The sequence below is a fragment of the Perna viridis genome, chromosome 2 (genome assembly GCF_037379345.1).
Source record: "Perna viridis isolate PV_CMFRI_1.1 ecotype Kerala chromosome 2, ASM3737934v1, whole genome shotgun sequence".
Classification (NCBI taxonomy): domain Eukaryota; kingdom Metazoa; phylum Mollusca; class Bivalvia; order Mytilida; family Mytilidae; genus Perna; species Perna viridis.
The window spans coordinates 39553544-39577656 of NC_142446.1; the positions used below are offsets into that span (position 1 = coordinate 39553544).

The following is a 24113-nucleotide window of genomic DNA, read 5'->3' on the forward strand; positions in this document are numbered from 1 at the left end:
GTCAAGATCATTCTATTTACATTTCATCTGCTGGAAATTTGATAATTCATTCCAATTCCGTATCACGTGATCGTTCGAGCGCAGTGTTATGTTAGGAAGGCCAAGTTTATTAGGTTTTCAAAGTAATAAATTCCTGTCATTCAAATCAACCACATGTCAATAGAAATGTAAGAAAAAAATAACTTTATTGAAACTTCTTTCGAGATTTATCATACACTGATGTTTCGATTTATTTTAATTTTGTTCATTGTACTCATTTGTGTTTTAACCAGTCTTTATTCAAACCATTCTATTATGTGCATTAAGTTGGAATTTAGGCAAGGAAGCTATAAACCATATCATATTCTTAGTCAAGCGTTTTCTTTTTGCACTTCCAGATTGATCACAGACATGGTAAAAAGAAACAATTTATCGTAATGGTAAGCTAGAGGTTTAGTGGACTATAAAACCTAGTTTAAACCATTTCTTCGGAAATGTCTGTAACAGGTCTGGACTATCACAGTTCCTTCCAAATTTCCGGTTTGTGCCCTGATATTGCCATTTGTTACATGAGCTTTCCTTCTTTCGACCATTCCCTTTGGTTACATTTTCGGTAATCTTATTATTAACTTTTCATTTGTGAAAAAGAGTAATAAAAATGATTCTAAGTTCTTACACTAATGGACGAACAACACCCTCTCCTTAATCTTTTTATTTTTTGAAACCGTAAATTGAGTTGTACATTAAATTATCTTCCAACGGAAAGTAGTCATAGTGTTTCTTGTTCCTGATTCCATATGGGCTTTTATCTCATCATTTCGTCTTTCCTGTTCCAATATAAATGCTTGGAATGTGTAACAAGTACACACTGCAGTAAATCAAATTTCATGCATAAGAGATAAAACAAAATAAATTTCATGCACAAGAGATATATATTAACTAGTTATTTGGTAGTGTTGAATAATTTACAGAGAACTAGATTATGCATGAAATATAAGTCGTACTGGTATTTTGTCAAAGAGTATCGGATGATTAAACAGCAGTTTTGAGAAAAATATATTTCAATACCAATTGAATGACAATTACATACGTAGCTGACATTCTATTACTTTGTGTAAGCATTTTAGAATTTAGAAATAACTACTATTTAAATCATTTTTTGAAAACCACGTCCCCAGTTTTAAATGGAGTCTGGGTTGTTCATTTAACCTTGTTTCTTTGTTGCTTTTTACTTTGGTTCTTTCAAGTACATGCTAATTTTCCGTTTCTATTCGTTATCCTTGGGCTATATTCTTTTGATTAACATCTCAATCTTAGTTCCTTTGATTTCCCTTGACCACAAATTTCATGTTTAAAAATGATGCTAACACATTATTAATGGAAGATGAACCAGTAATTACTAAAAAAAAAAGCAATACTTAAATACAACAAATGTTTTGCCATTTTATTGGTGAACTGGATGTTATGAGTACTTGTAAGTATCTATGGTATGTAATACCACCGATGGTGATATTTAGATTATAGAGATTTTCTTCTAAGCATATTTCATCATACATGGATGATATTATAACATGCATAATTTTGAATTGATAAACATTTAACTACTTTTTTACTTTAACTTCAAGTTTTGCTTTCATCTTCTAAGTACTTGTAATATGAGATAACTTCTTTATGTGGTTCCTCATTACCAATCAATATGTTTAAATCATCCTCTAATTATTTTATTATTAAAAAACTACAATGCAAATATAAAACTAAATGATATATAAAGGAATTCATATTCTGTTTGATACACGTAAAACATGATATAAAATGGATTTCATCATTTGTAGCTCCTTGTTTACATATAAACACCTTAATATATATTATATCACAACATCATTCTGTATAAATAAAACAAATCTACAAACAATCTTTGAATATATCTTTAAATGATATCATTTGAAAATAAATTTTAACCTATTACTAGTAGATATATGAATAGGTACTTCTTTGCGTCAGATATCACACGGTGATCCATTCTCTTATTCCGCCATACCCTATACAATTTTCTCCATTCAACGATTGCAAGTAATTCATCTTGCATGAGATAAGAAGCACAGTAAAGTCACCACGAATATGCTGAGTGGACACGGCATTACCATATTAGATATCGAAATTGATGAATCAAGTCTTTCTTGGATCCATTCCTCTACTAGAGTTTCCAGGATACTCATTGGTACAGCACCGTTTACTAATATTACGGAATGGAATTTCTTTATATCGAACTTAGAGCCTGCAATGTATATGTTTGTTTAATCAAAAAAATGTTCACACTTAAAACTATAATGACTGCTAGCATCATTCACTAAATACCCATAGAACTTTATGACATATTTATTCTTTCTTGAATTTCATTTCATCTTAAAAGTTTTACAAAACCTGACCAAAAACTTATTCAAAATCAGAAACCAAATGTCTGTGTGATTCGATATATGTACCTCTTTGGAGTCACTGGCAAAGTCAAAACAAAACTGGAAGAAACTTTCATTCAGATGAAATAATAAAAAACATCAAATGCACAATAATCTTTCCCAAATAGTTTAAGAAAACTCCATTAAGCGGACAAGGATACGTTGAGGTTGCACAGGTGTGATGCATGAACATAGTTGTGACAAAGGTAAAATAACAACTACCGCTCCGCTTTAAAATGGGTTTAAAATGATACATAAAGTATAATAACTAAATAAAACAATGCACTATCTTCGGAGAAAATTTTTTTTCCAATTCTGAAAAATCATTACTGCACAGTACATTTTCAAAAGTGCGTTTTTATGACTAAGTTTTTTTTAATTTAAGACAATTCTCTTCATTTGCCAATCAAGATTTGTTCGTAGTTTCCTTTAAATGATTTTGTAATTGGATTATGAAATGATACAAAATAGGTAGCAACAATAATTCAAAATTTTATTATTTAAGATAGTTTTCGACACATTTATATGTTTATGCCCAAAATATATCAATATAACATATCAATTTTGAAGTCTGATGGTTTACAACTCGTATAGACAGAAAAAAAATGAAGCTGCAAATTAATTTGAAGTTTAAGACAAAATTCAAACAAATAACAGAAATTACAATGAACATTTATTTTTTTTAAGTAGCTTTAATTTGAAGAACGAACAAAGATGATGTACCATATTCTTTAGTTTTGTATATATTTATTTTGGGAATACCTAATTGTTCCTCTGCTTTCGTCCTCAATTCCTTAATCTTAATTTCTCCTAACTTGTATGCACATGCTTGCCCAGGCCATGTGACGTATCTGTCTACCTCAATTTCAGTAGCCTCGCGGGAATAAGCTGTATAGTTGAGCATATATTCGACTGCCCGCTCTCTATCCCAGCTACAAGTATATTTAAATACTAACAGTTCCAGTACATGAAACTTCGTCTTCAATCAAAATAAAACATACTATAAACTTTAAGAACCATAAACAGTAACAAATTCCTCAAACATTTCTTACATTGCTCATTATGATAGTATTTAATGACCACGTAAATCTATTTAAAAATGTCTTCGTCGTGGATAAGAGAGCAATGCTCTTCCTTCCGGAGAGGCTTCAATAGTTCTACTTTTTTAAGTTTGATTCGCACTGCTGCATTGTATGCGTTCCGTTTTAATTATATTGTGTTATGTGTTACTTGTTTTCTATCCGTTACATATTTTAAATTTCCAGGATTTTGTTCCCACGAATTTCTACTTATTTCACATTCAAAAATGTCTATTTTATTCTGTTATGAAAAGAATAGTCAAGGAAACCAAGATTCTAGCTGAAATCATAATAATGTAATCCAGGCAGAAAGACTAGACATGGAAAACAGACAATCACAACAAAGAGCATAAAGTAACTAAAATGATACAAACAAAGTAACAAAAGTAAATGAGCGAAAAAAGTTTTTTTTTAGATACGCGCTTTGTATTTTATAGATTATGCATATCACTCTATTAGTTTTAAAAGACTCTGTATTATTTTAAACGGATATCGATGCAATAAAAGTTATGGATAGATTGCCTGACTCACTTGTAATAGTGGAGTCCAGTGTCCACCACAAGTCGACAAGCTCTCAGCATTTCTCCACTGTATCGCCCAAGCCTATAAACGTCAACAAAAATAAATAATTTCATATGATCTTGATGTCCATATCAAAATAAAATCAAAAGTAACTAATCTAAAAGCAATAACCAAATTCAAGGAAAAAGGAGTATATAAAAGTAAAGGAAAAAGGACATTTGCAAATGAGCACAGCATACTCGTAATCGAAAAAAACGACATTCCGAAAGAAAATAAGCAGACGAATACATATTTAGAATATCATACTAGTAATGAGTGAATGTCAACACTCACAAAATTGAAAACAAAACAGCAACAACAGTAAACATTTAAATCAAACCAAATGTTTCTATTGAGAAATATTAAATAATGTTACATTTAAGTTCCAATCATTTGGAATTTGTGGTCACATTAAATTTCCTCTTTTAAATGTTATTCTGACATCTTGAAAGGTAGTTTCAAATAAATCACACCATCAGACACGTACAGAAATGATCGTTTGTATTGTGGTACGAAACGGCACATTATCTATATTTACAGCTTTTGACAAAATTAAGCACAATAATAAATAAACAGTAACTTATATATTAAGATAATAAAATACAGAAATAATTTATCAGTGATGTCTGTACATTGTACAAACTTTATTTAATTAGTTATTGAACTGGGTTACAATGTGCTTTATATAACCACTAGTTGTTCGTTGCATGTGACAATCAAACATACCTCTACGTCACGCAGAAACACTAAACAACTAAAACTTATTATTAAAACTTGTATTGACCTCCCATTTTCTAACTTAGAAGTTATTTGAATTTTAAATTAAGTTTGATTGTATTTTAATGCAGTTTAAAATTCTTCAATAGGAACTTACATCTCAAAGTCGTCAGCATACAGCCCCATTTCTACACCAAGGTACTCAGAATACAAAGCCCAGCCCTGCAATGAAATATCAATCAATAGCGGAAATGCTCATATTTGATTCTAGTAAATTTAAAAATTACTACGAAAACTTTCTTTATTGAAAAAAATAGAAGGATGATTTAAATTGTTATATAATCAATATCTCAGCGTTGTCAATATATGAGACATAGTGTATCTAAAAAGCAATCAGAAGCAATAGAAAAATTACCCTTATAATACTACTCTATTGAAATATTCAAAATAAAAGCAATTGCTACTGACAAAGTAACATAGATTTATTATTTTAATATATGTGATAATGTAAATGTTATTCTATCATAACTATTGCATCATCATCCTTCTATGGTATTTACCTCCGAGTATGCTGAATAAAATGGATGCCAGAATGGAACGTCATAGAATGATATTTCAGTTTGACGTCTATAGTCAGGTAAGGCTGCCTTCATTGCATAACTATGCTATGAAAATAGAATAAATATAGGTAATGATCTCAAGTTTGCAAATAAGGCCGTTTAACGCAAAGTCAACAAGAGGCTCCAAGGAATCTGAATCGCTAACATGGTTATTTTTTTCCTTTTCAGGGCAATATCTCTAACAAGGAGTTGTTCCACAATTTTGACTCATCTGATGTTGGTAGGACTCATCATAATGATCATTTCATCATTTGAAAGTTTTTTTCATCTATTACAGTTTCAAAATATTGGCTGACTGAATAATGCTAAAAACATCATTTTTCGCCTTCCAAGGGCAATAACTCTTACAAGGAGTCATCCAATGCAGACATTTGTAGGGTTTATTATAAGAATCATTCTTGCAATTGAAAGAATTTGGCTAGACCTAACGGTTTTGGAGATATATGAGAAAAACTTATAACTATGACAGACCACTTTGTTCTATTTTAGTAACAGCGGCCATGTTTTTCGAAGGATAAAATCCCCACCTAAGATCTATGCAGAATACCCAAAAGGAATATTCATACTGAGTTAGGGTCTATTAGGTCTGGTTATTTCAGAGGAGAAGATTTTTTTATAAAATAACATTAAAAATTGGGGCAAAAGTCAAAAAAGGGCAGTAACTCCAACATGGCTTAAAAGATTAAAACGAACATTTGTACAGAGATAGATCTGATCATGCTGAACACTTTTACCCGTGTCGTAATTTGACTAAACTTAGGGGATATATGCGAAAAAATTCTGTCGGACCCCTTTGTTCTATTTTTAGTAAAGATGGTCATGTTTTCATGGCCCCCCATTTTATATTATTAGTAATGGCTGCCATGTTTTTCAACGGATCCAAAATTAATCCCCACATCAGTTCTATGCAGAATTCCCTAAGGAACATTCAAACCAAGTTTAAGTCTTTTTGGTCCAGTAAAAGGAAAAAGAGGAAAAGAGTTTTGAAACATTGTTAACGTTGACGGACGACGACGACAACGGACGCCAAATGATGGCAGTAGCTCACCTGGCTTCCAGCCAGGTGAGCTAAAAAATCTACAATGAACTCCACCCGAAAATGACAAATATAAGCACAGAAGTAATCATCTAACTAAAGAATACACTTTAGAAAAATATAAAACATGTTCTTTGAATCTGAAAAGTCTGAAAAAGAATATTATGAACTAAAACGAAAAGTAAAACAAATTACTGTCAGGAGCGTAGCCAGAGATTGAGGTTTGGGGCCGATTAAGGCCTCCACTGGGTTCAGGACAAAACCGTAGTGGGGGCCCAGGGGAGGCGAAGCCCCACGGAAGCTCCACATTTTTCGTTAATTGGAGACGGATAATCATGTCCAGAAATTAGCAGGATTTACACCTTTCCGTGGTCTCTCTATGTACTAGTATAAGCTAAATGAATAATAATGGAATGAGGGAAATAACATACACTGGTTCACCAAAATAGTTACCATTCTTCAATCAAACACCTGAAACAGATTATATCAAGAACGCAAAGAGTAATCAAGGTAACCAAGGTTATAGCGGTAATCAAAATAATGTAATCCAGGGACAAAGACCAGACATGGAAAACAGACATACACAACAAAGAACATAGAGTAACTGAAATCATACATACAAAGTAACAAAAGCAAAGGAGCAACTCGGACTCCACTAAAATCTGGGAGAATGGACCACCAGGTGCACCAGTACGGTAAGCGTCCTCTGCTTTTCTAGAAACACCCGCGGAGTTGCTCATAAAAAGTCCAGGATAGACGAAAGAGAAAAGGGAAAATATGACACGTTGAAAAAATCAGTTTTCATGGCGCAGATGGATACACCGTAACAATCCACCAGTTCATGATGACGGCCATAAAACTCTTGTAGTAATGACTTCAATCTTGTAGCAACATAACCCTGCTTCAGAAGCCTAAGAGACAAACACAGTGACAAGATGGTCTTATTTGCGACAAGCGTAAGTTATATCTGCATTTGTTAAGAATATTTTCAATAGAAATGATGTGACTGAGATTTCTCTATCTCAGACGTGCAAAAGCTTATTGAATTCCTAAAATTTAGAATATTTATTAAAACTGAATCATATAAGGACAGAGCTAGAATATTAACTCTAGTATACTTGTGACAAAAACATCGAAATGAATTGCAGTTTAAATGTGTCTAATCCACGTCAGCGTCGTCTTCTACTCTCAATAAGAATGCAAGTCTTCGGTCCTTGCGTACAGCGAAATAACCTGTAACTTTGTCAATGTCAATGTCAAACTCTTTGTATGCATGCAAAATACATAATCCTGATAGTCGTTCTGTTGTCATTGTCGAACGGAAATAAGTTTTGACTCTACGCATCACACTACTCAAATTTCTCTCGGCCGTAGCAGTGGCGACAGGCATGCACAGCAAGATGAGCATGCATTTCAATAAATCTGGATATAGATCAAATGATGTGATTTTGAGGGTATCATACAAGGTAGTTGGTTTCTCTGCTTCATCTATACTATTCCACCTGGCTTTCATCTACCAAATTCAAGTTTGAATTCATCTAAGTCAGACCTGAAAGTGTCATACAAAGAATTTGTAACATTATCAGTAAGACCATCTACCATTGAAGGAACGATGTACTGAGCAAGAAATCGAAACCAGGGAATCATTTCTACATTGTTTCCGATCGCAACTGCTCGTTCATATACAGAGTCCCACTCAGTGTTACTATCTTGATTTTCCTGCAACAGAAAAAACAACGACCTTTGCTTCTGAAACTGCTTGAATTAAATCAAAGTCCTTGGTTTGAGGAATTGCAGATAATCGGACGAGAGGTTGCAAAACATTTTGTGCCGCAACCAAATCAACGATAAAGTCAAACTTTGTGATTAAGCAGTAGTAGCTACGTGCCTTAGCATCACCTTCTTGCTGTAGATCATCCAAAAAGCTAACAACGACAGGAAATACAGTCCAAAATGTGAAGAGAGAATCGGATCGGCTTGCCCACCTAGTTTCACATAGTGTTTTCATTTTTTTGTCGTTTTCCCATATCCTCTTTAAAGTTATCGTCAGTTGCTTCAACATTTTCTTTGAACCGTAGTAGTCTTTTGGCAGAGTAGTCAAAAGCAAAGACTATCGCCTGCACTGTGTCCATAAGATTTCTTATTTGAGGCAGTTTGCAAGCATGAACTATAGCTCAGTTGAGACTGTGGGCTTTGCAATGCACGTAGGCAGCTTCTGGGACTTGTTCCCTTATCCGGACTTGAACCCCGCGGTGGATACCTGACATATTGGTGGCACTGTCGTACCCTTGAGAGCACGCATTTCTGCAACAACGATTCCAACTGATTTAAGTTCCGTCATGAATTTATTTGCAGTAGCCTCTCCTGTTGTTTTGTCTGCCTCAACAAAACATAAAAAGTCTTCATGTACAGTTTTGTATTGTAATTCAAAGTATCTGACACAGAGGGAAATATGTTCCTTTGTAGCACTATCCGTTGCTTCGTCGGAAATTAATTCATAATACATGGCCCCATTACAGCTAGCGACATTATGATTGTGAATTTGATCCGCACAGAGCTTTATTATTTCATTTTGAATTTGCGGCGATGTATACTTAGCTCTGGGGTCGCCAAAAACAAGATGATCGGCTAAAAGATCGTTGTTTTTTGCTTTAATGCAATAGTGCTAAGGAATTGCTATCCTTTTTATCGTGTCCCCGCAAAGCAATGTTTTGCTTTCCACAAAGAAGAATAATATCTAAGATACTATGTAAGATCATACGGTTTCGCAGTATCTGGTCATTGTATCTTGTCGATAGAAATTGCAAAATGTCGGAGGATTTCCGGTCTGAATTCTCACGTATTCGTCTGCTGACATTACGTGTTCATGGTGCTTTGAGCCTTCTTGTATGTGTCTTGTCACACAACGACTGAAATTGACCTAATCTGATACCGGAGAAGACAAGCTGAACATTTTGTCCTTGGCATTGGGTCTTTGGGATCCAAACAGGACGCATAGTCAACAAAAAACTGAGTCCGAGGAGTCTGAATGTCGCATCCATGGATACTTGGTAAGCCATGATGACTGGAAACTTCTGTTCCTAACAAGAATACCTCTGCAAAAAATTACCCCATTCTTCACAAAAGCATTTATGTTCAACGTCGGGCTATTTTTACTAGGGCAGAATATATTTTTTTGTAAATGATTTTTTTTTCATTTCTTGTTTTTCCTCGGGTTAATGCTGAGAATCCTCGATGATACGGGTGTTTTGCAGAGTATTTATTGTGTATGCATCTCGTAAACATATTGGCTAGGGTATATGATAAAGGGGCATTTATTGCAAAATGCTTTAGAATCATTGATTTTTTAAGTCGATTAACTATCAAATCACCTTGTTGGAAAGACAAATTTTGAGGATTCCCATACTTTAGTCAACAGTTTAAATTCATTCATCTTTCTTTATCATGTCGGTAGATGCTTTCCCAAAGTCGAAATAGCTGAGACCAGAAAAAGAGTAAGTTTTTCCATCAGTTGAGCAGCTTGTAGATGTGGCCATAGAAGTTGAAACATCATTATCAGCATTGGAAACGTCAATAGGTTCATCAGCTTTGGAGGCGTCAGAGGGTTTAGATGATTTCATAAAATAACTGTCGATATTTCATTGCATTATCAACTTTACGTGTAAATCGTATAAAATCAAGAACAAAACTGTTCAAATCGATGGATCAAGACTAAATTGAGAAGAACTTGCGCATTTCGTGCTGTCAAAAAATATCAATTATTCATGTAGTGAGACATATTGGGGCAACAGTACATAAATAGTGTTACCTTTGCCAGCAGAAAAGAGGTGAACAACCGCCTCCCTCATCTGTTTTTTTAGACAAAACTGTGGAAGCTCGAGCTTCCGAACTTCCGCTTAGCTACGCGCCTGACTGTGACCATATGATCAAAATCTTATCTGTTTCGGAAAAATATATTGAATAAACTTTATAGGCAAAATATATTTTATGAAGAAGTTTTAAATTTAGGTTAGCCACGATTTTTGTTATTGACTCCATTTACATCAGTAAAAGAATCATACTAACCTGTAAATGATGACCCGGATTGGCTTCGTGAAGACTTAATGCCATGAAATCAAAGGATGGACTGAAAACAGAAGTGAAAAAGTATGTAATATATTTGTAGCCAAATTTCACTACTTGTTTCGTAAATAAGTTTGCTTATTTCATTTTACAAGCATTTAATAATGATACCTTACATTTGTAAATGATTTACACGAGTTACATACATTTTACCAACAAAATTCAATCTTGGCACGTGTTAGATATTTATTTTCGTAAGAAATGTCTGCGTTATAAAATGTGATTTGTACCTAGCTATTGTAAGCCACAAATTACTTAGTTTTAAAAATGATAGTTCCGATACCGGTTTTTTTAACATTTAGCTAACAGTTTGTCTTGTAAACATCGGGGAAGATTTGAATGTCCCTAAAAGGACAACAAGAAATTTCTAATATTTTTTTATTTCACTTACTTCTCCCATGGTCTGATAAGATTGATCCAAAACACTCCAGGACGAGTTTCTGAAGCCGATGAGTATCCTCCACCAGGGCCATCATAAGTCATTTCTCTTATGCTGCAAACGGATAAAAGGCAAAATATCACATTTTAGATGCCCTGTTGAAAGTCTGATATTTCATTAAGACACACTAAAATTCAAAACCATATTTCATATCAGTATTTCACATCATTAATTCCTACAAAAAAGCTAGGAAATTTGAAACCTTTTGTTTAAAAACAGCTTCAACTAGACTTACAGTTTAAAACAAATTATCCACAGTTTTGCATTTGACTTACACACAGATTACAGGCAGAGAGCTCACTGCCTTATATTGATGAATGATATCAATAAACTATTGGCATCATTAACAATCCTGTTTATGAAAAAGTAAAGGAGCGGTTTTAGAAATATACCTTAAAGTATGTTCCCTTGATTCTGGTTATGTTTGCATTTCAATATTTTTAGTTTCCATTTCCGACAAAGATGAATTGTTTTGATGGGCAATAAATATTCATACATGCAACCTTAGTGTATGGAGCAACAAGTTCATATATTATGTCAGAACAGTCGTCACAAAACTAAAGCAATGACTATAAGCGTTTTTTAGTCTACATCATAAACTCATTGGTCGTCATGGTGTGGACACAGCAACCATAGAACAAACTTTTTTTAGGTGTCGCCTTCTTTTTCTCCACCACTTTAACACGGAATTGACGTCATTACGTGTTTCAGAAACTCGAGGGGTGTATTTTGTCCATACTTCCAGATAAGTATTTAGAAGAATTTTGGTTTTACTTGGTATACGTATTATATCATGCGTGAACCGTTTATGACTGGTTTCAATTTTACAAGATTGAAGTTTTCACTACAGAAATGTTGTGAAGTGTTGTAGTTGTCCCCATGAACTCATGGATCGTTGTTTTTCATCTGCACTATGAGAACCGATTTGTTTGTCCACCGTGTCATAGTTTTCCTATTCTCTTTTGTCAACCTCGGACTTGACATTTTGTGAGCATTTTGGTGGGTATTTCTAGAAATGCAGAGGACGCTTACTCAACGGTCTACCTAGTCCATGCTCCAAGTTTTTGGTGGAGTCCGAGTTGCTTATTTGCTTTTGTTTCTTTGTACGCGTCATTTTTTGTTATTTCATGTTCTTTGTTGTATGTGTTTGTTTTCTCTTTCAGGTCTTCATCATTTTATTCTTTTGATTTCTGCTCGAATTTTGGTTCACTTTATCACTCTTTAAAATATACAGGCACACCTTTTCCCTGATTAAGTTGTCAGTACCCAACAAATAACATCGACCGAACAACCGGAGTCAGTAAAGTCACATCTATACCTTCTTAATTTAAAGAAACCTACTCCAATGGAATGTCTGGAATGTTCTCGAAGTAATCTGGGAGCTTTGGATTTATTTTGTTGTTGACTATATCTTTATACATTTCTAATATTGTTGACTGAAAAAAAATCAGTGGAAATCAATTAAATGCTAGAAAATGTGTTGTTTCAATGCAAAGAAAGAACTTGCCTTTATCTATTCATTAATATAATAGTATTATACTATGCTTTATTGATTGTTTACTTTTTCAAACTGTTTTTGGCATTCTTTTGAATGATGTGATAAGATGCAGAAGTTTTTTTCTTGTTACATCTTTAAAGGTCTAAGGTCAGCATTAAGAACATTCGTGTGTATTTCTAACAAAATTCGAATTTTAAAGTTGTCATATGAAAATGTCAGTGGGATATTTTGAAATAAGTACCACTTATTGTTAACTCGATTTATCGATGAACATTTTCGTTGGGCAAGTGCAAACTATTATTCACATTTTTTAAACTTACAGCATTGTTGAAGACAAATCTTGAGTCATTCTTTAATGAATCAAAAAACTGTTTGACTGTTCCGCTGAAACCCTGTTTTCTGATAATCTGTTAACACATATATACATTTACAATGCATCAACTGATTATTCATCGTTCATACTATATAGCTTTGTGGCGTTTCAGTGTATAAATGATATTTTGGCTAGAAGGATGCCATACATTGCACAATTACACCTAATTGGTATAGTTGAAATTATGACTTATAACACTGCCGATTTTAATCCAGTCTCTTTTTGTTTTCTGTTACAATTAAAACTGGTCACTGTTTAATTTGGTCAATCTTTAATTCCAATTTTGGCTAAATCAGCATATTTGAGTTAATGCTTTGATTCTTTTAATACAAACTATGTACCTGAACCATCTCTGAATGAATTCTGTCAACCTCCTGAAGACCTATATTATGGACTTCTTCGGGCGACATATCGAAAGATAAATGCCACTTAAGACATGCTTGGTAGTATTTTGAACCATTTGCCATCGTGTTTACTCCTAAACCGGATCTAGTTTTAGGCATATATTCCTAAAATAAAATCATTTAAAAACTTTTCTGAAGGAAACATTTACAACAAGAACTCGACGGGATTTTCACTTTCATTTAATGCAGAAACCAGATGCGTTTCCTCGGTCAATTGGTTCGGAGCAAATTTCATGCGAACAAAATTACAAAAAATGTTTAAGTGTTCTGCATGAACTACACGTAAACTAATTTTGCCCATAAACATATCGTTAGACACAACGATTTCTATATAAAAAACTTATCTTTGTGCACACTTGTTTGCTTCTTTTATATGTGCAACTGACGATGGTCGTGTCTTCGGGTTATATGTATTTATGGCACGCCATATTTATATCTATTCCTCTTTAAAGATATCTGATATAATTTATAAGATATCTTCTAATTCTTAATAATAAGATATCTCATAACTTTTATAAGATATATCATATAATGTACAGTTAACAAGATATCTTATTAAATAAATGCGATATCTGATAAAGTATACAAGATATTTTTTTAATTCACAAGATATCTTATAAAGCGTATAAGATATCTTATAAAGTTTATGAGATATCTTATAATGTATATGAGATATTTTAGAAGTTTTCTTGCTAAGATATCTCATTATACTTTTTAATATAAGATATATGGCACCCCGTATTAATATTAATTCCATGTTAAGATATTTCTTTTACTCTGTAAGATATCTGATAAAGTTAATGAGATATCTTATAACCAATATATAATATCTTATAAATTTTATGAGATATCTTATATTAAAGCCATTTATAAGATATTTTTAAAAGTTTATGACGAATCCTATATTGAAATCGTTAATGAAATATCTTATATGATATATAAGACATCTTGTATTAAAAACGCTCATAAGATGTCTTTAAAAGTTTATGAGATATTTTATGTACTACATAAGATATATCACATATCTAATGAGACGTCTTATAAAGAAAAACTTATGAGGTATCTCATAACTTATACAACATATCTTATAAACTACATGAGAAATCTTGAACATGGAATAAATATAAATACGACGTGCCATATGTATTACAAATTCGTGCTAATTCTGTGTTTTTCATGAAAGAGTTAGTTCTCGAAATTATAGAAAATCTCATGACATAACGTGGTAAATGTGTTTGACTGATTACTGTTGATAAAGTCGCACAGAGATACCGTACTGTGTTAGATTCCACAAAAATCGAATGAGTAAATTTTGTCTTAAGTTATAACGTCATAATTAACGACAAATTTGGAAAAATTGACCACAGATTATGTTTAGATTTCTAAATTTTGTTTGAGTCTCAGTGCTATCCTTAAGATTTAAAGCAAAATCATGTAGGTTTTTTAATCATTGTATGTTCAGCTAAATGATAATCTTTATGATCCTTCACGTGAATGCCTTACGTTAATAATGAAATTCTTCAGAGTTCTATAAGCTTCTATGGTTTTGTTGGTCGCTGATAATGTCCTAGTCCTTATACTTTCTCTGAAATAAATATAAATTATTGACAAAAACAAAAACAAAACAGTAGCAATAGATAATAGTAAGAATGTTGAAACAACAGTGAATTATCTATTGTATTATAAAATCAAGTAATAAAAGAGTGTTAAGGAGAATTAAGGGATACTATTGATATACATGAATATTGAATATACATATAAAAGTGTTCTAAGATGTTTTATTTTATTTTACTGATAAGTCGTACATTTTCGTCTCCATTTTAAGGCTGTCTACTTTTTGTTTCTGGTCTTAATCACATCTTAATTGACTTTTAACAATTCACTTGTGTTATACTGAAAGTTTCTACTTAAAAAAATGTGAAGATATTTTACATATTTTGTCATCAACAGAACAACCATTAAAATCATGTTTTATTATTATCATTATTATTTGTATTTTCTTGTCATAAAATGTCAATTATATGTCATTGCCATTCACAGCCAAATCTGATAGCACATAAGTTGGTATAGGTCAGTACGTAAATTGATTCGATACTTTCTTTTGTCTGATATTGCTCGTTACGTGTTTTTAATTTATCTTATGTAGTTATATCATAATCTAAGTCACTTACTTGTCGATTTCATTGATAGAAGCTGTTTCTGATAAAGTAAAGTTGACACCGATGAAAAATATGGACATTTCTGGAGGTTCTAACAACTCAGTAATATCATTCTGTACCCTGTTCTAAAATGCATGCGTTCTACTTAATCAGTTCAAAATCACATTTGTAAAAAATTGAAAAAGAACAGATCGGTAATTAATTTTGTGTACAATTATTTTGTGGATTTACATCTTCATATACATTTGATTCTAATGATGCTGATTTGAGGTCAATCCTTGAAACACGTGAAAAGCATTTCAAAATTTGTAATAGATATGATTAGTACCGGTATTTTTGTATTCCATAATAGTAAGTAACAAAAATGCCTATAAGCTCGATTAAAATTTACTCACTGAAAACCTCTAAGGGACTTTGAAACCTATTCAAAACTTATCAACTATATTGAGAAAACTGCCAAATATCTGTTTTATGTCTTATTTCTCATCATTTTACTTACTATGGAAACTAAGTGATATGTTCTGTTCAGTCGAATTGCCTCTCGAAAACTAGATATTATTCCATCTATCTGGAATTGAATATAATTTTAACGTTAACTCATCTAAAATGTATAAATAATGTACCCCTGTTACAATTGTTTCTTTTCACTGTAAGCAAAAGATATACATTTTATGTAGTAAGTTTAGGTAAGAAAATTAGGCTTATGTAAAACATGTTTAAAACAGAACTATTATAACACATTTAATAGGGTATATAAAAATTTAAAATTGATGACTTCTTAACTTCATACGAATGACTTACGATATGTACTATCAATAAAAAGTTGTCGAAAACGCCTAAAAGCCTATATGTTATGCTGAGTAAATCAAACTCGCATTGTCTTACCTGTAAAGGAATGTTGTTGAGTCGAACTATGTAATTTTCAAAGTCTCCTCGTGTTCTTGTGGCTGCCATTGCCGCAGAATGGTAGATGTGTATTCCCTCAAGATTATTAATCGGGTTAAGAGCACCAAACCTTAATTAAATAGACGTAAACAAATCAGAGGTGTGTCTCAAGATTTTTATCTTAGAAACTTGCTTAAATCTAGCAATTATTTAAATAACATTTAATGTATTTTGAATTTATGAAAGCATAACAACATGTTTCATTTATTAATTATCTATTTATTGCTGAAACGTGAATACGTGAACTATTGCAATTTTTTACGTTATCTAATCATCAAATTGCTTTTCATTTTTTTTCCTGTCGACTTACATCGCAAATTCGTATCCAGCTAGAAATGTTCTTAATGTATCCCTCAGGATAAGGAAGTCCACTCTTTCTGTTGACGATAGCGAGGCGTCGTCAACCAAGTCCAACTGCCCAAGAAACTCTTCAACATCATTCTAAAAGAGTATCAATTATTTATGAGTAAAATATATTCTCATCAAAGCCTGACGCTGAAGAAAAGAAAAGTTTTGTTTAATCAACATTTATCAAGCAGTTTTCCCATTTTGGTTTGGTGTAAAATGAAGGGGTATGGCACAAGTACTTATACTCAGTGGTTAAATATTCCCATTATTTTAAATTGGTATTGACGGTAAGTCCCAGTGTAAACAATTGTTCTAACACATAGCAGCTTTCACTGGTATACCCAAATTGTAATGGATTGACAATATGCATATACATGGAAGACTCCACCTGTTCTTTATATATGAATTTTCTATTTTTATACCATATGTGCAGCTAGATATGGTCACTTTACTCTTCTACTCGACAAGCAAGAGTCAAATGTCTATCAACTATTACAAAAAATTAAACACGTCAATCAAAACAAATGATATCCAATTTGTAAAATTGAAATTTAGAAAGTTGCGCATTAGATACAAACTTTTCTTTTTTCAAATGTTTCTACTCTGTAAGACCTTAACTGGTCGTTATTTTCGTAGTAACCAAGATAAGTCGAAAATTCAGGTGATTCCTTCATCCGCCATTTCCAATAGTTCTCTTCAATTGATTTAATTGTTATTTGACCGTCTGCAAGAAAGAAGAAATACTTTTGAATAAAATAACCTTGCAATTAAACTCCTTTTAAATTATATTTCCAATATCACTCATGTTATAATTTCTCCAAGGATTATGGCCACAAGTATGGCCAATTTCGACGGATATTCAAATATCTTGAAGTTTACAAAGTCTTTGAAAATGCGTTTTAGACATTGTTGTTCTAAATTGAACATTTTGAGTCGTGAATTTCCAAGGTTATTACCGTGACATTGTATGTTTTTTTTTTTGTTTTTTGTTTTTGTTTTTTTGTTTTTTTTAATTCTTTGACTTCTAAAAGCTCAAAATGGTTGGGAAGATGTTTTAGGTGAAAATGTAACTTTTTGGTTAAAAGATTTAATACAGTAACAGTAAACCTTATGGAGCTTATTGCTTACTATGTAATTTATCTGCTTATATCAGAAACAGTTAAATGTGTTATACATTTTAATAAAACATTTTGGTAAATTTTATTCATTTGATTATAATAAACAATGAATCTTTGATGTTGTAGTAAAAATCCTCTTGAAAAGTACTTGTAATACATACTGACTAAACTGATGAACTTTCCATTGTCGAAGATGAAATAAATACAGAATACCTGAAATGCGAAAATGATAATAATTAATTAAATCTCGAGAAAACTATTCTGGGTAAGTTGTGTAGATTATCGGATATTGTGTGCATTTTTTCACTTCTCGATCTTCGTGGTCTTCTGAATACTAATCACGGATCTCCGTTCTGTGGAAAAGAATGACTTCTTATTTTTTGTACATGCAGCCAAAAAATCTATTAATCAAAGAGTGGAAAAGGCATATAAGGTGGATCAACCTGTAAAAGATCATTAAAAGTGTAGTTGAAATTGATTTCCTCTTTTTCCATTCGGTGAATGTGTAGGATCTAGAACAAGGTCATATTCAAAAAAGATCGCCGCGACGTCTGGTGACAGGTACATTTGATACTATTTAATGGTATAAGTCTTGTATAACATATTCCTGAGCAGGTGTACATCAAAACATGGAGGCTAAAAAATATAGTACACTTTCTTTTTGCCTTTTCCTGTTTTTGTTTCTTGGCAAATGACCATAAATTTTCATCAAAAGTACAGGGTAAATATCAAGCTATGACACAAAAAAAACTTGTTTTTGAGGAAAAACATAATTTTCATAAAAAATAATGCTTTAGAAAAGGGGTCTATGTTATGAACTCAAAATAAAAGTGAAAGTTTTAGTTCGACCTGTCCTGGTGTACCAAATGTTATGTATTGGGTTAATTGTGGGTCAGTAAATAGTAAATGGTAATTAGCTAGATCATGATTAAGATTAATGTTTACAGTTGTATGCACAGACTTTCTCACGACCATCTGTTGATTTATCCCAGTATCACAGGTTAAAGGTCTATAGTTTTATTTTGATAACATTTTATGGCACTATCCCCCGTTGAACATTACACTGATTTAATTAATTGCTTTTGACAAGTAAATATTGTGGTTCGATTGAACTTAAGAAAGTAACCCATTGATCAGAGTTCGAATTTTTAATGTTTTATTTATAATTTGTGGGAGGAGTTTTTGGGGTGTTATATTCTCTGCACATTTTGTATCTTTAATAGTTGAAGAACGTATCCCCAGTTGTCTGCATGGTGGAGAATTCCTAGTTGTTTACATGGTGGAGAATCACCAGTTGTTTACATGGTGGAGAATTCCTAGTTGTTTACATGGTGGAGAATCCCTAGTTATTTATTTGGATAATTTAAAGTCATGAATCCGATTACCAGAAAGGTTTCTTTAATCTACACCGCAGAGACCACACGGACAAAATGATTATACAAACCCTTCTAGTTTGAACTTTTCAGGGAACTATAGAAATGTTTATAATTTATTGGACCTAAGATCCTTTACAGTCTTCTAAATACATATATTTCTTGCCGAGGCTAACAAGTGTGGATGTATTTTCCATAAATGATTTAACTTTTACACAATTTTTGAAATTTCGGAAATAACTTGTTTGGAAAGATTGGCAATGAAACTTCCAAAGCTACAATACCAGCTCCAATAACACACTGTTGGAGTCTGTGTCATAGTTCCTACTATTTTTAGTACTTTACTTCTTAATTTGCATAAACAGAAGAATTGCGAATCCCGAATAATGGATTTCATCTGGCTGTGTACCACAATGATTATCATTTTTCATCAAAAGTACAAGGTAAATATCAAGCTATGTCACAAAAAAACTTGTTTTTTGAGGAAAAACATTACTTTCATGAAAAATAATGCTTCAGATAAGGGATCTATCTTATGAACTCAAAATAAAAGTGAAAGTAGAAAAAGTCTACATTTAGTTCGACCTGTCCTGGTGTACCAAAGATCGTGCCTTTTGTTCTAAATTGGAGGCTAAAAAATATAGTGCACTTTCTTTTTGCCTTTTCCTGTTTTTGTTTCTTGGCAAATGATTATCATTTTTCATCAAAAGTACAGGGTAAATATCAAGCTATGACACAAAAAGAACTTGTTTTTGAGGAAAAAAACATTACTTTCATGAAAAATAATGCTTCAGATAAGGGGTCTATTTTATGAACTCAAAATAAAAGTGAAAGTAGAAAAAGTTTACATTTAGTTCGACCTGTCATGGTGTACCAAAGTTCGTGCCTTTTGTTCTAAAATGGATCTTAAAATTATTTTTTTACATTTCCTTAATTGAAAAACATGGTCAAAAGTTAGATTGAAACTCCATGTCTATTTTTTTTACGATCATGGAAATTTAAGGTATGCTATAGAAGCCTATGGGGCAAACAATACAAGACTACTAAATGAAACGATAATCGTATTTTTCAAGGATGCAAAATATGTATTGGAATGCCAGAAAAAGAATGGAGAAAGAAAAATAGTTGTAGCTCGTTACATCTTAAACGTTTTCTGAATATCTGGTAATCATATATAGTATTTGATTTTGGGGCATAAAAGATAAAAAAAAAATCAGTACCAATTAAATTCCAAAGTGTGGTAATTGTTGCGCATAAATAATGGTAAAGAGAATCATAAACTACTAAATAGCTGTGCAGAATAGACGACCTTCAAGATCCTGAAAATCAGAACATTCGTCTCAGATAAAATTATCTTACTTTAAAGTATCAAATTAGCCCAATAAATGCAACATAAATTCTATAACACTATTTACCATTACAATCCATTGCAATTGCTTTATAAATGTTAATAAATAATATAAACTGGGTTAGGTACTATTTGTTCAACTCGTGTTTGGTCACGAATCTGTATCATTTTGACATTGAAGGGTTATAACAAAGTTACCGACTGATAAAATCTTAGCAATTGTCAAAAAAAAAGGAAAATCAAAAGAGAAGTCTGTTTATCAAGGTAAAAATCGGAAAGTTGAAAACCGCGATGGTACTTGCTTGGTACAGGCAATTTCGAATGGAATATTGGGTTAAACTAGGTTTTATAGCATGCTAAAAAGTACCGGTTAAAATTGGTAAAATCAGTAGTCATGGCAGAAAATATGGACAATAAATAAGTGAAGATAAAATGATCTGAAAATACAATTAAAATTAAGTAAATGGAAATGAAGGGTAGTAGCAAAATTATCGAACTCATAAACGCCAGTTTAAAAATAAGTCTTGAACTTTGTGGGGAAAAGCTCAAGCTCAAGATGGAAATATTACAAGTAATATACAAGTACAAAAATTAATTTGTTGACATTATGAAAGTCCATCATCTATAATCTGTTATTCAGAAGCGGAATATTTCTCGATAAGATCTGGATATCGGAAAATAATAATTTGGTTAGCATAAGAGGCAATGACGATGTATTAAGAAGTCAGAATAGTCGCTATTATCTCTAACATACCTTTAAAGTTTAAGAAATATTAACATTATATGCAGGGACAGCTGATATATTACTGTACAAATAAGGTAAGTTCATCTTATATATATATAAAACAATTCTCCATATTGAATGTTGTTTATAGAGAGAGAACATCGCCAATATATCGATTTGTGAAATTAAAGGATCTTTGACCTCCTTGTCTTGAATAAGATTTTGAAGGAACTTCGATGCATGCGAATAAAGAAACAGATCGGCTAGGAAAGGTACATAAGTAATGCCCATTGGAATGCCCATAATTTGATAAAGAAAAGTGTCCCTCCAAAAGTGACAAATATGTTGACAAGAAGAAACTCTACAATACTGATTACCTGTTGCTCGATGTAACAACTTGTGCATTTTTAAAGCTTGCCTGACACTCAAATGTAGTCACTCTTTGCAGAGGTCGTTTACATATTTACAATGTAGACCTTTCTATACGTCACTTAGATCACTTAAGTAGATACTACTAGTGCTTGCAAGTATTGAAAGAAAACTAAACTGAATACCAGTATTTCCTTACTGCTATTTTTATCGGTAATTTAAGTTGAGTTTTGAACCCAATTTGCACACTTTGTTCAACAGAATTGGTTATTGATGACAAAACTGAAAAAAAAATCGCTTCTTTAATTAGGCTGAATAAAACCGGGATTTGTGATAGTTATCTTCCGATAGATTTAAAATGTTTTGCCATTCTAAATTACTATTTAATAAAATAGGTGTTGTTCTGTGACCTCTAACATTCCGGGGAAAGACTATACTTCCTTTTCATGGCCTACTCTGGTTTACTTCTTTTTCTTCGTCTTCCCAAAGAGTTGGTGCAGACTATGCACTTATCAGTTTAATTCATACGATGTTATCGCCTAATGGAGAGGGATATATCTTGTATCAGGCTAATTGTTCAACATTTCAGGCATATCAACGTAGCATTCTTGTTGTTACTCTTAATAATGCTTGAAAGCTGACAGACAAACAATTAGGATAGATACATTATTTTTTTATCCTAATAATACACGTGTGATGCGTTTTCGTCAAGCAAGTTAAACGAAAATGCATGCGTATACATTTTGCGTTTTTATCATCTGTCTAAGCCTTGTTCCCTTTGTTGTTAATGCATATATTATTGCAAAAAGAATAAAAATGCGGACAGAAAGGAAATAATTTGTCAATTCGATATAAAGAAGTAGTTCATCTGCCTTCACGTATTCTGTTAATTGTTGACTTCCAATGTATATTGATAATCCTTTGTTCCTTTAATGAGAAGCTTAACCGGAATACACAGAGACGTTCTTGTAATTATCTGGTCGTAATAAAATGAGAAGAAAACGTGTTCATCATTTACCTTATATAGTGCTGGAAATTATCATTTGTTATCGTTTAACAAAAAATTACGAAAACATCACTTGGAATGTAAAATATAACATTTAATTGAAAGATATAAGAGAAAAAACGATTCTAAAAAGTTTACGATTCAGTTGGAAATGGACAATATAAAAATTATAACTAGTTTAAGTTTTACAAGACGCAATTATTTATTTTTAAATCACTCTGTAAAACTGATTTGTTAAAGAGTAATTCTTATTTAAAAAAACATTACGAGAAGAATATTGCAATCTCATCTTTACCCAGATCTATTCCCTGGTTAGTAATAAAGTTAGGTAATAAATACAAAATCTTAGAGATATTGTATAAAAGTCGAACTTTATTATTTTTTTACATTTATTTTGCTTTTGGGTGGGTTAATTAAGAATGTTACTTACCTTAAAAACATTAGAAATCATTTTAAATCTTTTATACAAATAATATTTCCTATAGCAGTCCTGGAATTTGATCTCACAACACTGATCACAAAATATACACTATCTTCGAGGGACAATAAAGAAGATATAATCGTAAATTAATAAATAACTATAAGCAGCATTTCTGTACGTGCACGTAAAATTCTAAAGGTATCACAATCACTCTACAGAAAGAGCAGATCGACAAAACGTTTTTTTTTTTGGTTTTGTTTGTTTGGTTTTTTTTTTGGCAGCATCTATACATATTCGTGGTGCATACGATATGGCAGTAACATCAGGAAGTTCGCATTTTGTTTTAGAAAAATGCTGTCTGTCATATATATAGCGAAAAATAAGAGATGCAAAGTTGTAAATAGTAGAAGAGATTTTGTCTTGGGGGGGGGGGGGATACCGGTACAATATGCTTTAAATTCTATATAAATCACAAATGCTTTTGTTGGTCTAGTAGCCTACTTATTTCTACATAAACTAAAATTAAAAATAAACTTGATAAAACAAATCGAACATATAAATACGTACGAGATAAGATATGTCTTATTCAGGTGTTTCGTGTTTCTATCGAATACATAAACAAATTTATGATATGATAGAATGAAATGGGTGGAATCGGTTATAACCATGTAGATACCAATCCGATCTGTAATCGCATGCGTATATTGACAATTATGTGTTTGCTGGTGTCTTCACGTAGCCTAGGTGTAGAAAATGTAGCATAAATGGTTCTGTGTTGATTTTCTGATGTTGCAAAAGTATTCTATGGATTCCGCAGCTAGATGTAGCTATTGTCAAAGTCTCATTTAAATCAGTTTCAAACTTTCAACCAACTTAACCAACTGTTGTCAACATCAACCTACTAAACCAGACACTTGACCTACTCTGGTTATTAATTAACCAGCTGAACTGTATTGACGATTAGCACATTCTGTCGGTTTCCGATAACTTCATATATTTTAGGACACTCTCAAGACATTTT

General features: G+C 32.1%; 1 protein-coding gene, 1 long non-coding RNA gene and 1 pseudogene across 2 annotated transcripts; 1 reads left to right on the forward strand and 2 right to left on the reverse strand.

Annotated features, from left to right (window-relative positions):
• Positions 1 to 67: 67 nt before the first annotated feature.
• LOC148624999 (uncharacterized) lies at positions 68 to 5714 on the forward strand. Its single transcript, XR_015919826.1, has 3 exons — positions 68 to 167; positions 378 to 419; positions 5578 to 5714. It is a non-coding gene; the product is annotated as an uncharacterized LOC148624999 (long non-coding RNA).
• Positions 1679 to 23302, reverse strand: LOC148625000 (uncharacterized). The gene is made up of 18 exons (XM_088568183.1): positions 23102 to 23302; positions 18013 to 18064; positions 17312 to 17457; positions 16696 to 16826; positions 16326 to 16455; positions 15940 to 16008; positions 15453 to 15565; positions 14785 to 14866; positions 13219 to 13386; positions 12825 to 12911; positions 12348 to 12442; positions 10959 to 11060; positions 10511 to 10571; positions 5350 to 5454; positions 4947 to 5011; positions 4043 to 4114; positions 3195 to 3364; positions 1679 to 2254 (listed from the first exon to the last, which is right to left on the reverse strand). Exons 1-18 carry the CDS (start codon positions 23120 to 23122, stop codon positions 2055 to 2057), a joined length of 1869 nt encoding a protein of 622 aa, XP_088424309.1. The 5' UTR covers positions 23123 to 23302; the 3' UTR covers positions 1679 to 2054.
• On the reverse strand, positions 7477 to 9878 carry LOC148625001 (52 kDa repressor of the inhibitor of the protein kinase-like; annotated as a pseudogene).
• Positions 23303 to 24113: the final 811 nt, after the last annotated feature.

Bases quoted from the DNA above. Each gene is read 5' to 3' on its own strand.
- LOC148625000 (XM_088568183.1), bottom strand. From the start codon at position 23,122: ATGATTTCTAATGTTTTTAAG. The intron at 18,065-23,101 runs GTAAGTAACATT...TTCGCATTTCAG, and splicing joins TGATTTCTAATGTTTTTAAG to GTATTCTGTATTTATTTCAT. The intron at 12,912-13,218 runs GTACATAGTTTG...ATGTGTTAACAG, and splicing joins TTCATTCAGAGATGGTTCAG to ATTATCAGAAAACAGGGTTT.